General features: G+C 44.6%; 1 protein-coding gene across 1 annotated transcript in view; it reads left to right on the forward strand.

Annotated features, from left to right (window-relative positions):
- Positions 1 to 18,101, forward strand: part of DTWD2 (DTW domain containing 2) — a 302,084-nt gene that overhangs the window by 116,052 nt on the left and 167,931 nt on the right. Inside the window, exon 3 of the mRNA XM_073654944.1 lies at positions 13,104 to 13,194. Within this exon, the coding sequence (XP_073511045.1) occupies positions 13,104 to 13,194 (91 nt within the window). The remainder of the gene's footprint in view (positions 1 to 13,103; positions 13,195 to 18,101) is intronic.

Genomic DNA, 18,101 nt, shown 5'->3' on the forward strand with positions numbered 1-18,101 from the left:
AATAAGCAAGCATTTTTAAATGAAAAAAATTCTCGGTGTTCACCAAAAAATAAATCCGGCAAACATACCTTAGGCTCTAAGAAATGTGCTCCAGGACAGTTACTCACGTGCTGACGGAGTTCGGCCACCTCCAGAGAGAGTCCCTGCAGGCGATGAGCCAAATCCTGAACCGACACCATGATGGAACAGAAAAATCTTTCCTTAGAGAATTTGCAGGCTGGACTTACTGTTATGTTCTGCTACCAGAGCTAAGGAAAGAGAGGAGATCTGTCCCTACTATGAGACTCAGCTGAATCCCTACGATGTAACAGGGAACCTGATCCTGCGATCAGACCTGCTAAAGTCCTAATCTAGTCTGTACGAAGACCTATAGATGTGGGGAGGGAATCCCTACAAGTACTAAGGACTGGGAGGAATATGGGACACCTCCTAACAGAAATAGTAGCAGACAGACGAACAAACAAAATAGATAGAACATAGAGGTCCGTAGACCAAGCAAACTAACAGAGTTAGATACAGAGCACAGGCTAGCTAGAAAGTAGATATACAATGAAGTCCAGCAAAGCCAGAAGGGCGGAGCAGGACTAAATAGGCCAACAAGGTCATGTGACCAGCAAAGGAAAAAAAACCTAACAGCAAGGTTCTAACACTAGATCTGAATGAATGAAATATTCTCATTGAATACTTTGTTCTGTACAAAGTTGAAAGTGCTGACAACAAAATCACACACAAAAATCATCAATGGAAATCAAATTTATTAACCTATGGAGGCCTGGATTTGGAGTCACCCCCAAAATTAAAGTGGAAAAACACACTACAGGCTGATCCAACTTTGATGTAATGTCCTTAAAACAAGTCAAAATGAGGCTCAGTATTGTGTGTGGCCTCCATGTGCCGATATGACCTCCCTACAATGCCTGGGCATGCTCCCGATAAGGTTGCGAATGGTCTCCTATGGGATCTCCTCCCAGACCTGGACTAAAGCATCCGCCAACTCCTGGACAGTCTGTGGTGCAACGTGATGTTGGTGGATGGAGTGAGATGATGTTCCAGATGTGCTCAATCGGAGTCAGGTCTAGGGAATGGACGGGCCAGTCCATAGCTTCAATGCCTTCATCTTGCAGGAACTGCTGACACACTCCAGCCTCATGAGGTCTGGCATTGTCCTGCATTAGGAGGAACCCAGGGCCAACCGCACCAGCATATGGTCTTACAAGGGGTCTGAGGATCTCATCTCGGTACCTAATGGCAGTCAGGCTACCTCTGGCGAGCACATGGAGGGCTGTGCGGCCCTCCAAATAAATGCCACCCCACACCATTACTGACCCACTGCCAAACCGGTCATGCTGAAGGATGTTGCAGGCAGCAGATCACTCTGCACGGCGTCTCCAGACTCTGTCACGTCTGTCACATGTGCTCAGTGTGAACCTGCTTTCATCTGTGAAGAGCACAGGGTGCCAGTGGCGACTTTGCCAATCCTGGTGTTCTGTGGCAAATGCCAAGCATCCTGCACGGTGTTGGGCTATGAGCACAACCCCCATCTGTGGACGTCGGGCCCTCATACCACCCTTATGGAGTTGGTTTCTAACCGTTTGTGCAGACACATGCACATTTGTGGCCTGCTGGAGGTCATTTTGCAGGGCTCTGGCAGTGCTCCTCCTGTTCCTCCTTGCACAAAGGAGGAGGTAACGGTCCTGCTGCTGGGTTGTTGCCCTCCTATGGCTCCCTCCACATCTCCTGGTATCTTCTCCATGCTCTGGACACTGTGGTAACAGACACAGCTACCCTTCTTGCCACAGCTCGCACTGATGTGCCATCCTGGATGAACTTCACTACCTGAGAAACTTCTGTGGGTTGTAATGTAGACACCGCCTCATGCTACTGTACCTCTAGGGGTGAGAGCAATGGCAAAATGAAAAAGTGACCAAAACAACAGCCAAAAAGGATGAGAACAGAGAAATGGTCTGTGGTCACCACCTGCAGAACCACTCCTTTAGAGGGGGTATCTTGCTAATTGCCTATCATTTCTACCAGTTGTCTGTTCCATTTGCACAACAGCAGGAGATATTGATTCACAATCAGTGTTGCTTCATAACTGGACAGGTAGATTTCACAGAAGTGTTATCGACTTGGAGTTACATTGTGTTGTTTAAGTGTTCCCTTTATTTTTTTGAGCAGTGTATGTTCTCCCCGTTTTTGCGTGGATTTCCTCCGGGTTCTCCGGTTTCCTCCCACACTCCAAAGACACACTGATAGGGAATGTAGATTGTGAGCCCCAATGGGGACAGTTGCATAATGTCTGTAAATTGTCTGAATTGTAAAGCGCTGCGGAATATGTTGGCGCTATATAAATAAATAAAAAAAAAAATTAAAAAAAGATTATTATTAGATAAAACGTCCATTTCCACAATGATGATACCTATGATTCTTTTTTAGCTTGACGTGAGTGTTTTGTTATTATACACACACTGAAATAGAGAGGGATAGGAAGAATTCTACATTGTCAGGAAGATACTGTTACCATTGCCCTATTATTTTGTCTCCACATAAACCGAGTGAAGATTGCCTATGTCAGCAAGTCAGTAAAATATATATCAATGAAGTTTTCCCCTGGAGATGTATCATATTTGCATATTCTGCCCGATTGTCAGATTATGCAGAACCATACAGTTTTGCATTTTCACATATAATCCTGCAAAACTGATTTTCTAGTTGTTGAAAGTCCAGCTCTTTTGTGTGCACATCTTTCTGCCTTAACAAGAGGGTGGTCTCTTTTGTACAGCACTGCATTGCTCCCTTACGCACATTTTAAAGTGATTGTCCATGATTAGAAAAACATGGCTGCTTTGTTTCAAAAACGACACTGCACGGTGTACAGAGCTGCGGTGTGCTTCTCCACGCAATGCTTACATCCATCCACTGCTGGAGGTGACAACTGCTGCAACTGCACGATTGCAGCCAGGTATAATACAGTCATTATAGATGATATAGTCATATAGTTTGAAAGTCCGTAGCCATAGACAAGACTAATCTGTACCCTGACTGGCTTTTCCCAGACCTGGTCCAGGTGATTGACAGGTCTCTGAAATTGTGCAGCCAGGCTGTGATTTATCCTGACCAACGTTGGGGCAGCATGAATCAGCTGATAGGAGTGCTTCTTTAAAGAGAACCTATCAAAGTTTTTATCCTCTTAATATATTGCAGTCATCGTATTATATAGCCCTGTGTACTTACTATTGCTCATTTTGCCTTTCTACCCAGATAATTCTTCTCTTATCCCCTTGGTCTGTGACATCACATGATTAAAAACAGACTAGCTGAATCCTTCTAAGCTCTATGAAGAAATAGGAAGTCTATTTTTCCCCTCACCCATGACAGCACACCTTGAGAGAGAGATCCGCCCCACCAAGGACAGGAAACCATCTGAAATAAAAGGGCGGTACCTCTCCCTCGCTTCAGTTGGCTTTCTGTCCTTGATGGGAACCTGTCTGTGGAAGAAAAGTATGCTGTACATGAGTCTGTTCCTGTGTGGAAGAGCAGGTGCCGGCGTGTGCACTGGGTTCCAGGATCCAGAAGCGCCGTCCACAGTTCCCTGGGGCCGTGTCCGAGCGTGCGCAGGCGGTGAGGAGGGCTCCGGCTCCCCGCAGACCGCTGCGCCTCCCTCCCCCTGCCACAAGTTCCTTGCTGGCCGCATGCTTGGAGCGGCGTCTTCCGGGTGTGACGCACCTGATGTCACGGCGTGGTGCATGCTGGGAAAGGCGTGCCCGGTGACGTCGGGGGGTGGCTCCCGGATCCATCATGGCGGCGCCCCTCAAGCGATTTTGGAACCTTGGCCGGCAGGCATCAGGTGGGGGGAGGGCACCTGAACCGGAGGAGGTTCCGGATGTGCCCTATTTAAGGTGGGGGGGGGTTGTCCTGACAAATGCTGCTATGCTTGAGCTTATGGTATAGCAGCTATGGCAGACCAGGACAACCAGGAACAGCAGCAGCTGACCCCTCCACCTCTGCAATGCCAGCCCAAGAAACAGTCTGACGCCTCTCACACAGACAGCCGCTCAAGCAACTGTAGCAGCAGCTGGAGGAGTAAGGTGTCGGATGCTTCAGGGCCATCCAGAGGGGATTCATCTTATGTTCCCCCACTGCCTCCAAATCCGGTACCCTTTTGTGACTTCAGAGTTGAGTGATCTTCGTGAATGTAACTTGATAGTAATGGAAAGTTATTATGTGCTTCATTCCTTAGGAGTCTAAGAAGAGTAGCGCCAAACAGAAGCACAGGGTTTGTGCCTTATGCCAAGTTCCCCTTTCCATAGATTGGCAGAAAGAGCTTTGTGCAAGCTGTATTAACCGAACCATAGCGGAGAGTACTCCGGATTTTGCATATAATTTGAGGTCCATAATCCGTACAGAGGTAAAAGATTCCCTAAAGGGTTTACTTAAAGGGAAAAAGATCCCATAGGGATATCTCCTCCGACTATGATTCATCCTCCCAGTCGGAGGATCCATGCCTCAGTGAATCAACATCCTCCTCTTCATCAGACAGTGGTTGGCCCTGTTTCCCTATTGAGGGTACAGACAAGTTGGTCAGAGCTGTCAGATCAACCATGGGATTAAGGGAGGAGAAGGCAGTCAGATCGCTGGAAGATATTATGTTTGCAAAATCAAACCCAAAAACATAATTGCTGGAGGCAAGTCAGTGCCCATATAAGTCTACAAGCACACACGTGTCAAACCAGCAACATAGCTCCAAAATACATAAACAACAAGAGACAGAGACGGAGCTTTCAAAATGCAAATACAAAAGGAATTTTATTATTGGTATAAATACACTAAAAAGTACATGTAAAGTCCATAAGAGGGAATATGAATCATGATGTGTGCAAAAAGAGCAGAGACCCCAAACAGAAATAATCAGACCTCAGGTAGGCGACATTAAAGTGCAAAACATGATGTACAGCAAGTAATAGACACTAAGCACGCCAAGCCACTCAAAGAGTAAGCAGGGGAGCAGAAAATACTGCTGGAATACCCCATAATCCGTACAAAATCTAAAAACAATAAGGGGCAAAAAGGCAATGCAAGTGAAAATACACTAGGCTGAATAGTAAAACATCAATAAATAGTCAAGGCACTAACCCAAGGGCTGAGAACCCCCCAAGTGGGGATGAAAAAGGTACAAAAGGTACAAAGGGTACAAAAAACACCTACCCAACGCGCGTTTCGCGTGGACAATGCGTTGCTTTCTCAAGGGACGAGATATTATGTTTGCGGGCCTGGAAGAAAAAGAGACGCTCCTTTCCGGTGAACCCTAAAATTCAGACCCTTATAGCCTGGGAATGGAGGAAGCCTGAGAAATCTGAAATGTTGCCCTCATCCTCTAAAAGGAGGTACCCCTTCGAGGATAGTGTCTCTGGGTCTTGCCCAGGAGACCTGCAGTCAAAACATAAGTTATGTTCCCTCCCTTGTGACGGCAAACTCTTATTCGGCCAAAAACTGGATGAGCTTTTGGAGAAGGCTGGCGACCGGAAGAGAGGTTTCCCAGGGTTCACGGGGGACATGAAAAGTTCCTACTTTCGGAGGAAGAGATTTAACCGGGGTCGCCCTCCCAGAGAAAGAAAAAGATGGGAGTCCAGATCTAAAAAAGAGTCAGGTTATATGTTTGGAGGACCATCCTCCAGTACTAAAAAATCTTCCCAATGACGCCAGGCTAGAGGTCAGTGGAAGGCTATCCCATTTTATCCCAGCTTGGGAAACCATTACATCAAATCCCTGGGTGTTGACTATCATAAGGAGTGGCCTAAAGATACGCTTCAGTCAAATCCCTCACCGAACTTTCATGATCACCCCTAGGAGGAAGTCCAGGGAGGAGCAGATAGCCATAGAGTCGTAGATACTAGATTTAGTAAACAAACAGGTCCGTCACGAAGTTCCCGATTCACAAAGGGGAAGGAGATTTTATTCCCCCCTATTTGTGATAAAAAAAAACAAATGGGTCCTTAAGGACCATCATCAACCTCAAGAGCTGATAGAAAACCAGACTTTTAAGATGGAATCAGTGAACTCGGCAGTAAAACTCCTACACTACAATTGTTTGATGGCAGTTATTTACCTAAAAGATGCCTATTATCACGTCCCAATCCATCCAGACTACCAGAAGTACCTAAGGGTAGCCCTATTCATTCAGGGGGAATTGAGGCATTTCCAATTTATTGCCCTACCTTTTGGACTCTCGATAGCTCCGAGAGTGTTTACAAAAGTGATAGCGGATGTAACATACCTGGCGGCGTCCTTGCATAGTGGTCCATCTCCCACTGTGCAGGAGCGCGCACTTGATCTCCAGTCCAGTCTGCTAGCCTGGCTTCCCTCCATGCTGTCTGCTTGCCTCTGTTTCTGCTGCTTAAGGGCGGCGCCCGATCACTTCCTGTTTCTTGTACCTGCTTCGGGCACACCCCTTGTGCGTCCTCAGCCTATTGCTGTCTGTCACCTGGTATTTAACCCAGCTGCTCCAATGAATCCCTGCCTGAGCATTGTGTTTCATTCAGTGTACTCTTTCACTCTGAACGTGCCAGGTCCCTTTCTGTGTTTGCTTGCCTGCCTTTCCTGGAGTCTGTATTTCCAAGCCTCTCTGAACACGCTCCTAGCCTGTTCCTCCCGCCTTCTAGGGGCTGCATACCTAGACCCGCTCCTGTATCTTGCTACTGTGTCTGTTCTTGTCTGAATACTCTTCTAGCCTGTTTCCTGTTTTTCTCTATGTCCGTACCTTTCCTTTTTCTGCAGAGTCTGAACTCGTACCTATTCCTGTTCATTGTCACTGTACTTCCGTTTGTGAGTTTGTGGTCCACTCGCTACTTCACTGCAAGTACCCTGTGGGTATCTGGTTCTGCCTTTCCCTTCCAGTCTGTTCCGTGTGAACAGAGCCCTGTCCAACGCGTCTGCAGTTTCGCTTTGCTCAGCCCTGTCCACCGCGTCTGCGGTTTCGCTTTGCTCAGCCCTGTCCACCGCGTCTGCGGTTTCGCTTTGCTCAGCCCTGTCCACCGCGTCTGCGGGTTCGCTTTGCTCAGCCCTGTCCACTGCGTCTGCGGTTTCGCTTTGCTCAGCCCTGTCCACCGCGTCTGCGGTTTCGCATTGCACAGCCCTGTCCACCGCGTCTGCGGTTTAGCTTTGCTCAGCCTTGTCTACCGCGTCTGCGGTTTCGCTCTGCTCAGCCTTGTCTACCGCGTCGGCGGTTTCTCTTTTCTCTGCCTTGTCTACTGCACCTGCGGTTTCGCTTTACTCTGTTTGTTGACCGCATCTGCGGCTCTGAATTTTGCCTCCCAGTCTGTACTGGACCCTACCCAGCCTGCCTGTTCCTGTATTCCCCGGTGTGGGTCAACAGCCGTGTCCGGAGTCTGACCTGGAGTAGACCCTGGTCCCTCTGCTCGGTTCCTCCCTGGTGCACTGGCGTCGTATGCTGTCTTGCGACCTTGGTCGGATCGGGCAGATACTTAGTTACGCCCCTCCAGGCACTCTCCGGTTCATGGCACAGTGGAACCACTAAACACGCACACGCCAGTCAGTCCGGGCGTGTGCATTACAGTGGAGGTGACAGCTTTTCTCTGAATCAAAAACGTGGTGATTGTTCCCTACTTAGGTGACTTTTTGGTAATAGGGAGATCAGAAGACCACTGTTCCTCTCAACTTTTAGATGTCAAAATAGCTTTACATCAGCTAGGATGGTTGATAAATTATCAAAAATAAAAACTATCCCCCTAAAGGACTCAAATCTTTCTGGGCTTGACCCTAAATTCTCAACTCCAAGCCTGCTTCCTCCCGGAAGACAAAGTTTGCAAAATAATCAACTTGGTCACAAGGGCCATAGAGTCTCCAGTGATGTCCTTGAGAGGAGCAATGTCCCTACTGGGCTCCATGACGTCCTGTCTCCCAGCAGTCAGATGGGCCCAAGGTCATATGAGGCTTCTTCAGTGGGAGGTCCTGTCAGCGCAAAGATCCTTCAACGGACATTTAGAAAAAAAGATCTCTTTTCTTAGAGACGGTAGACTCCACTCGTCATGGTGGACAAAGAGGGAAAATCTGACCTCAGGCTTGCAGTGGTCCAGACCAATCGACCATATAATCACAACAGATGCAGGTGGCTCTGGCTGGGGGGGGTCACCTGGCAGATCTCTCAGTTCAGGGGCGCTGGTTACGTCATGAAATAGGGACATCATCGAACCTAAAAGAACTTTGGGCAGTGGAGAAATCCCTGATAGGCTTCCTTCCCCACAATCAGGGTCACCATGTCCTGGTCAGGTCCGACAATCGGACAACAGTGGCTTATATAAATCACCAGGGAGGAACAAGATCACGCTCCCTGATGGTAGTGACAAACAGAATCCTGCAACTAGCGGAACAGCATCTCCCATCACTCAGTGCTCTTTACATCCGGGGGGTAGAAAATTTCAAGGCAGATTTTCTCAGTCACTACACTTTAAGACAAGGAGAGTGGGCCCTGAACCCGATAGTCTTTCACGCAGATTATCCAACTATGGGGGTCACCGGACATAGATTTGTTCGCCACTAGGGCAAACAGGAAGGTGAAGAGATTCTGTTCACTAGATCCGACAGAGAATCCCTATGCTGTAGACGCTCTCCAAATACCCTGGAAGTTCAGGAGGGCCTATGCTTTTCCACCGATAGTAATGATCCCGGCAGTTGTGAGGAAAATTCGGGAGGAGGGGCCAAGGATAATTCTAATAGCCCCTTTTTGGCCAAAAAGACCCTGGCTCTCCCTGCTTTGTCTAATGTCGGTCTTGGATCCCTGGGTCCTGCCTGACAGGCCGGACCTTCTCATCCAGGGACCGGTATTCCATGCACAAGCCAAAGGTTTGCATCTGGCGGTTTGGAATTTGAGAGGATGTTACTAATAGGGGGTTTTCACCGGGCCTAGTTTCTACCCTATTGGGTAGTAGGAAGCCAATAACAACTAAGATTTATAGCTCTATAATTGCAACCTGGTGGGGAACATGTGGGTCTGTAGATTCATTAAATCCTGTTCCAGATCTAAACCAGTTCGGGCTCTCAGAGTTCCTCCCTGGGACCTGAATTTGGTCTTAAACACACTCTCTGGTGACCCATTTGAACCCCTGCAGGTTATCTCTCCAAAGATCCTCACCTTTAAAACCATTCTCCTAGTGGCCCTAACATCAACCCGCAGGGTGATTGACATGCAGGCCCTTTCTGTTGATTCCCCTGTACACCCAAATTCATGATGACCGGGTTGTCCTACGTTCAGATCCAGCATACCTTCCGAAAGTAGTGTCCAGATTCCACTGTAATCAAGAGATTGTGCTTCCCTCATTCTGTAGCAACCCAAAAAACCCAGGGGAGGTTAGATTCCACAATCTGGATGTTAGAAGAGCTTTGCTACAGTACATAGACAAGACTAGTCAGTGGAGGAAGGACCACTCCTTGTTTCTGGCTTTTCAGGGGAGTAGGAAAGGTCAGGGGGTGTCAAAAGGGGACTATTTCTAGGTGGCTTAGGGAGGCCATTTGTCTAGCTTACATATCTACAGGAGTCCCGGCGCCGGACGGTATTAAAGCTCATTCCACCAGAGCTGTAGCAACCTCTTGGTCTGCATCATCCACCTTCTACAAGCACTATTGGTTGGATATATCCTCTGACCTCACCTTTAGGAGAAGGGTACTTCAGGTGGTGGTCCCTTCATAGGGTGCTCATATTCTCCAAAATTCTCTCAAGGTGTGCTGTCATGGGTGAGGGGAAAACACCAAGGTTACTTACCGGTAGCCAGTTTTTCCTGAACCCATGACAGCACCCATAGTCCCCCCCCCTTGTTTTTTCTCACACCCTGGTGTGCACTTTATGTTTGGGGTAATTATATATATTGTAGGTGTTGGTTATGTGTCTAACCTTTTCTGGAGGTCCTCTCAATGCTCCGAAAATCAACTGAAGCGAGGGAGAGGTACCGCCCTTTTATTTCAGACGGTTTCCTGTCCTTGGTGGGGCGGATCTCTCTCTCAAGGTGTGCTGTTATGGGTTCAGAAAAAAAAACGGCTACTGGTAAGTAACCTTGGTTTTTCCCTGTATGAGTCATTTCCATCTTCAACTCCTGACCCAACTGCTCTGCTCCTTCCCCCTGCCAGGGACTTTTGCAATGAATTATGACTCATAGGGAAAATAGACGTCTTGTTTCTTCATAGAGCGTAGAAGGATTCAGCTAGTCAGTTTTTAATCACGTGATGTCATAGACCTAATGAAAAAAAGAAGAATTAACTGGGTAGAAGGGCAAAATGAGAAATTTTAAGTACACAGTGCTATACAATATGATGACGGTAATATCTTCAGAGGATACAAATTTTGATGGGAGGAGGAGTGCTTCTTTAATAAATTATTTACTTAAACCAGAAAACATTAAGACGTTGAAGACCCTTATAGAACGTTTGTCCCATTCAAAAGCTAAATACAGTTTTTGACCAGTTTATGCTGCAGTATGTATTGAATTTTGCCTTTGTATAGTGACATGAATGGCCAATCCTAGCCTTATTAGTGGTGTTTCATAGGAGACCCTGATGGAACGAGTTATTTGTGCTTTGGCAGTCTCTTTGATGTTCCTTCACCTATTCTGTTTTGGAGTGGAGCTTGAATTGCTTGACTTACCTCTCACCTCTTAAATCTATTCCGGGTCAAACCGTGCATGATTTGATTTGCGAAATGCGTGAAACTTGAGCGATTGTTCTAGGCTGTGTTATAGGTCCATGCGGCGAATAGCAGGCTTCTGATTTTGTCAGGCTGTAATTGATTAGCTGGAGCAATGTGTTTTAAAGCAAGTGTTTGTATTGGACTTTCCTCGCACCTAATTATTGAGGCAATTGAAACAATATATTAGCTGTTGTAATGTCATTACGTTATAATCTTAATAATCACGTCGAGGGCAAAGACATTAACACTGCTATTAAATCATTGGTCCAGTCATCAACTGGGGCTACTTTCCCAGCTCCTCTTCTAATATAAAACACACAATTCTAGTGTTATTCTGATTTACAGACTGATGTGTATATATTCCACCAATATACCTCATTATCTTTAATTCCTTTAAGATTTTTTTTTCGGCTCTAAATGCAAAGTTAAAGTTAAAGTTTTTCTTTGAAAAATGTGTATATTTTGTAAAAGTTGGTTTTAAAAACAGAACAAAGCAAAAACTAAAATACAGCTATATTCTTTAAAGGATGATGTAATATAATTCAGCGCAGACTGTTTTGGACTTTTCCTATGAAATATCACAATCTTCTTGTCATAAGAAACATTACACACTTAAAAATACCAGAATGGGATAAAAAAAATTCTTCTGCATGGAATAAAAAAAACAAGCTTTTCTTGAAACATATTCTTATAAACATACCATCCATAAAATAAAGTTTTAAATATAGTGAAGGAGCTTAAAAAAATAAAAACAGTGTGGCAGAGTTTTTTATTCCACCCCTTTGCCAAGTTAAATATTTAAATTCAGCATACTGAATGTGTCTGAATAACAACCTAGCTTTTATTGTTTCATTTTTCCTCTCCCTTGCAGAGATATTAGCTTGTAAAGTTTAAATTTCTTGAGCTTAGCATAAAATAGAATTTCATAGAATCATTCTATGATTCTATGAAATTCTATTTTATGCTAAGCTCAAGTGTGCATTATCAGAGATTCTTCTTTGGGGCTGTTACTTTTTTGCCTACATGACGTTGACCAATCATAAGCCAGTTCTAGCAGCTTTCATCTCACAGCAGTCAGTGTGGGGGGTGCAGAGTTGACAGTACTCTGAGATGAGAGCTGCTAGAGGTGTTTGTAGTTAAATATAGCTGTACGGTACTCAGCACTGGTGATGCAGAGATCAGAAGAGAGTAGAGCTTTGTGTCATTACATGTGTCTCATAGGAAGAGCCTGTTCTAAGCTTTTCTGGGGTTGTTATTTTTTTCCCCTGCATGATGCTTCCTGCTTATGATTGGTCAATGTCATGCAGGGGTCAAAGAAACTGCCCCCAGAGAAGAATAACTGCTAATGTCTCCTTTGTCTTACCATAAATTAGAATAAATTTAAAAATAAAAATTCTATGTTATTCAGCTCTACATCACTACTCCGCGATGTGGCCAGTTTAACTGGTGAAAGGTCCGTTTTAAATAATGGCAATAACACAAGCTGAAGACACAAATGCTAAAATTGCCTTCATCCTTAATTAAAGGAACATTCCTATGTAATTTATTCATGACATATCCATGGAATATGCCATAAATGTGTGACATTTGTGGTTTTTCCCAGTAGGACTGACATCTATCTCAAGAATGTAGCCACATCAGGTGCAAACAGGAATAGAGAGGTGGCAGCACATGTACGACAATTAAATGGGGTTGTCCAGGACAACCCATTCTTATTCCCCGATAAAATAAAAACACCTATGCTCACCTCCCGTGCCAGCGCTGTTCCAGAGGTGTCAGTTCTTATGTTCCCTGGGCTCTTGTGCGGTTGGTATGTCACGTGAGCCCTGCGCCCAATCAGCGTGGCCGTCACTGTCTCCTCCTTTGGACGTATACATAATCAAGAGGCAGTGGGAGCCGCGGGAGCCCCGGGAATGCATGTGCCAACACCGCTGGAACAGCACTGGCACAGGAGGTGGGTATAGGTGTTTTTATTTTATCGGGGCCAAACATGGGGAATGAGAATGGGTTGTATAAGTAGTGTACAGCTCCTTTAACTACTTTATATGGGAGTTTTGAAAAATGACAAGCTAGCATGCTATAAATATATGAGGTGGGATAACCCTTTGGAGGGGTTACTTAGCAGATGTGGCAATCTGTGGCTTGTCTTTTGTCTTTGGTTTTGCCTCCTGCTCGAAACTAGTTGCCAGCAATTAAAATTTCTAGCTATGCTGAAGTCAAAGTAAAGAAATGTAACTATTTATACAGTATTTAAGCTTTAATACTGGAAATATATATTAATAATAGTGTAGTGAAATATCAAGGCGATGTTGATCTTGTCACTGGTAGGAATTCATTTTTAATAATAGTCATTGTCTTATGTTTTTTTTCCGATATCCATTAACTTTCTTTTTTAATCCTGTTCTTCCAGCCGTCCTGAGAAGGTGTGTCTGTGTCCTTTCCTGCCGGCTCATCCTCTCGGCGTTTCCACTTGTTTATACATTGTCCAGCATCCAGCTGAGGTGAGTAGAGATGTGGGAAGAGTTCACGTTCAGTCACCTTGTCTAGTCCGGAGTTGTGGGAAAAGCTGGAACATTATCTCCCAGCATCTCCAACCCCCTGCTGTGCCCAGGGGTGACGTATTAAGTGCTCTTCTTATTTAACTGTCATCGCCATATCTTTTTATGTGTGTTAAAGATGGCGAACAGTTAAAGAGTAACCGTCGCTTTAATTTTTATTTCATAAATCAATTGATTTACAAATCTGCTTCTTTCTCTGCCAGAATTGATCAGTCATTATCAAAATTCTCAATTCTGATCTAAAATCTGTATTCAGTGAAGACAGACTTTCCCATTTCTGAGATAGGAGATGAGATTCTATGTAGATATAGGAGGAGGGGGGAGGAGCTCTGACTCTAGCTCCTCCCTCCTCCCGTCTACTTAGAATTGTATTCGTCGCAACTGCCATCTCCTATCTCAGTAATGGGAAAGTCTGTCTTCACTGAATACAGATTTTAGATCAGAATTGAGAATTTTGATAATTAATGATCAATTCTGGCAAAGAAAGAAGCAAATCTCTCTGAAAAAATATATTGCAAAGTTTCATATTATCATATGCACTATTGATTTATGAAATAAAAATTAAAACGACGGTTACCCTTTAAGTTTAAGGTGGAATAATTGTAATTTCAGTCGCTAATTTGGATGCGTATATTTCAACTAATAAAATGTTGCCAGTCTGTCAGCACAAAATGACTGTTTAAACCAAGCTTAGCACCTTGTAGTGGGCATAGCCCTAATAAAAATCATACAGTGAATCCAAATTACCCCCTTTGGCCCTGAGTCTGTTTTCACCTTCTTCACCGGTCCAATTTTTTCTATTCTGACCACCGTCACTTTATTAGGTAATAACTCTGGAATGCTTCACCGGATTCCACTGATTCTCAGACTGTTCTCTCTTGACATATTGTACTTCATGATCGTGGTAATATTTCTTCAATATGTCTTGCGTTTATTTGTGAAAAAACGGAACTTTGGCGAAAATGTTGAAAATTTAGCAATTTTTAAACGTTCAATTTTTATGCCCTTAAATCGGAGAGTTATGTCACACACAGTAGTTAATAAAATTTCTCACATATCTACTTTACATCAGCACAATTTTGGAAACATAATTTTTTTTTTGTTAGGAAGTTAGAAGAGTTAAAAGTTGACCAGCAATTTTTCTTTTTTCCACCAAAATTTACAAAACCATTTTTTTAGGAACCACATCACATTTGAAGTGACTTTGAGGGATCTATGTGACAGAAAATACCCAAAAGTGACACCATTCTAAAGACTGCACCCCTCAAGGTGCTCAAAACCACATTCAAGAAGTTTATTGAGGTGCTTCACTGGAATTAATGGAATGTGGAAGGAAAAAAATGAACATTTGACTTTTTATCACAAAAATTTCACTTTAGACCCATTTTTTTCAAATTTCTCAAGGGTAACAGGAGAAAATAGACCCCAAAAATTTGTTGTGCAATTTCTTCTGAGCACGCCGATACCCCATACGTGGGGGAAAACCACTGTTTGGGGCGCACAAAAGGGCTTGGAAGGGACGGAGCGCCATTCGACTTTTTGAATGCAAAATTTTCTGAAATAATAAGTGGATGCCATGTCGCGTTTGTAGAGCCCCTGATGTGCCTAAACAGTGGAAAACCCCCACAAGTGACACCATTTTGGAAACTAGATCCTTCAGGGAGCTTATCTAGATGTGTGGTGAGCACCTTGAATGCCCAAGTTCTTCACAGAAGTTTATAACGTAGAGCCGCATTTTAGCCCCACATTTTTTACTTTTTTACTTTCAAAGGGGTAACAGGAGAAAATTGACCCAAAAATTTGTTGTGCAATTTCTCCTGAGCATGTAGATACCCCATATGTGGGGAAAAACTATTGTTTGGGCGCATGGCAGGACTCAGAAGGAAAGGAGTGACGTTCTCGAACGCAGACCTTGATGGAATGGTCTGCGGGTGTCATATCGCATTTGAAGAGCCCCTGATGTGCCTAAACCGTGGAAAACCCCTACCAGTCACCCCATTTTGGAAACTAGACCCCTCAAGGAATTTATTTAGATGTGTGGTGAGCTCCTTGAACCCACAGGTGCTTCACAGAATTTTACAACGAAAAATATATTTTTCCCACAAAAAATGTTGTTTTAGCTCCAAATTTTTTCATTTTCACAAGGATAGCAGGAAAAAATGGCCATCAAAATTTGCTGTGCTATTTTTCCTTTGTACACAGATACCCCATATGTCGTCGAAAACTACATTTGAAGCACAGTGCAAAGCTCAGAAGGGAAGAAGCACCATATTGAAGTTCAGATTTTGCTGGACTAGTTTGAGGGGGTACCATGTCACATTGGCAGACCCACTGAGATGCCAGAACAGTAGACCCCCCACAAGAGACCACATTTTACAAACTCCACCTTTCAATGAATCCATCTAGGGGTACAGTAATCAGATTGACCCCATTGGGCAGAGAAGAAAAAAATAATAACATTTTTACCACCAAAATGTTGTTTTAGCTCCCGACATTTTACATTTTCACACTGGGAAATAGGTACAAGTGGCACCAAAATCTGTCATACGATTTTTACTGAATGTAGAAATCCCCCATATGTGGCTGTACAGTACTGCTTAGCCACACGGCGAGACTCGAGAGGGACGTAGCGCTATTTACCTCTTGGAGCACACTTTCAAAGTTTGCCCAATTTTTCGCACTGACTGACCTTCATTTCTTTAAGTAATGATGGCCACTCGTTTTTCTTTACTTAACTGCTTTTTTCTTGCCAGAATACAAATTCTGAGTCTATTCAGTAGGACTATCAGCTGTGTATCCACTTCTGCACAACACAACTGATGGTCCCAACCCCATTTATAAGGCAAGAAATCCCACTTATTAAACCTGGCAGGGCACACCTGTGAAGTGAAAACCATTTCCGGTGACTACCTCTTGAAGCTCATCAAGAGAATGCCAAGAGTGTGCAAAGCAGTCATCAAAGCAAAAGGTGGCTACTTTGAAGAACTTAGAATATAAGACATATTTTCAGTTGTTTCACACTTTTTTGTTAATTATATAATTCCACATGTGTTAATTCATAGTTTTGATGCCTTCAGTGTGAATGTACAATTTTCATAGTCATGAAAATACAGAAAAATCTTTAAATGAGAAGGTGTGTCCAAACTTTTGGTCTGTACTGTATATACACTGCTCAAAAAAATAAAGGGAACACTTAAACAACAGAATATAACTCCAAGTAAATCAAACTGTCCACTTAGGAAGCAACACTGATTGACAATCAATTTCACATTCTTCTGTGCAAATGGAATAGACAATAGATGGAAATTATTGGCAATTATCAAGACACACTCAATAAAGGAGTGGTTCTGCAGGTGGGGACCACAGACCACATCTCAATACCAATGCTTTCTGGCTGATGTTTTGGTCACTTTTGAATGTTGGTTGTGGTAGCATGAGATGGACTCTACAACCCACAGAAGTTGCTCAGGTAGTGCAGCTCATCCAGGATGGCACATCAATGTGAGCTGTGGCAAGAAGGTTTGCTGTGTCTGTCAGCGTAGTGTCCAGAGGCTGGAGGCGCTACCAGGATACTGGCCAGTACACCAGGAGACGTGGAGGGGGCCGTAGGAGGGCAACAACCCAGCAGCAGGACCTCTATCTCTGCCTTTGTGCAAGGAGGACCAGGAGGAGCACTGCCAGAGCCCTGCAAAATGACCTCCAGCAGGCCACAAATGTGCATGTGTCTGCACAAACGGTTAGAAACCGACTCCATGAGGATGGTATGAGGCCCCGACGTCCACAGATGGGGTTTGTGCTCACAGCCCAACACCGTGCAGGACGCTTGGCATTTGCCACAGAACACCAGGATTGGCAAAGTCGCCACTGGCGCCCTGTGCTCTTCACAGATGAAAGCAGGTTCACACTGAGCACATGTGACAGATGTGACAGAGTCTGGAGACGCCGTGGAGAGCGATCTGCTGCCTGCAACATCCTTCAGTATGACCGGTTTGGCAGTGGGTCAGTAATGATGTGGGGTGGCATTTCTTTGGAGGGCCGCACAGCCCTCCATGTACTCACCAGAGGTAGCCTGACTGCCATTAGGTACCGAGATGAGATCCTCAGACCCCTTGTGAGACCATATGCTGGTGCGGTTGGCCCTGGGTTCCTCCTAATGCAGGACAATGCCAGACCTCATGTGGCTGGAGTGTGTCAGCAGTTCCTGCAAGATTAAGGCATTGAAGCTATGGACTGGCCCGCCCATTCCCCAGACCTGAATCCGATTGAGCACATCTGGGACATCATGTCTCGCTCCATCCACCAATGTCACGTTGCACCACTGACTGTCCAGGAGTTGGCAGATGCTTTAGTCCTGGTCTGGGAGGAGATCCCACAGGAGACCATCCGCAACCTCATCAGGAGCATGCCCAGGCATTGTAGGGAGGTCATACAGGCACGTGGAGGCCACACACAATACTGAGCCTCATTTTGACTTGTTTTAAGGACATTACATCAAAGTTGGATCAGCCTGTAGTGTGTTTTTCCACTTTAATTTTGGGGGTGACTCCAAATCCAGGCCTCCATTGGTTAATAATTTTGATTTCCATCGATGATTTTTGTATGATTTTGTTGTCAGCACATTCAACTTTGTACAGAACAAAGTATTCAATGAGAATATTTCATTCATTCAGATCTAGGATGTGTTATTTGAGTGTTCCCTTCTTTTTTTTGAGCAGTGTATATACAGCAAATGTGGGGAAGGGGTTAATTGCTGTGTTTGCCAGAAATTGAAGCACTTGAATGACCACACCAAGGGTGCACCATTAATTTCCCCTGCCCACCTTCTCATTTACCCATCTATCTCTGCCCAA

Source organism: Phyllobates terribilis, unplaced genomic scaffold (genome assembly GCF_046119375.1).
Source record: "Phyllobates terribilis strain yellow unplaced genomic scaffold, ASM4611937v1 Scaffold_1__5_contigs__length_1240528914, whole genome shotgun sequence".
Classification (NCBI taxonomy): domain Eukaryota; kingdom Metazoa; phylum Chordata; class Amphibia; order Anura; family Dendrobatidae; genus Phyllobates; species Phyllobates terribilis.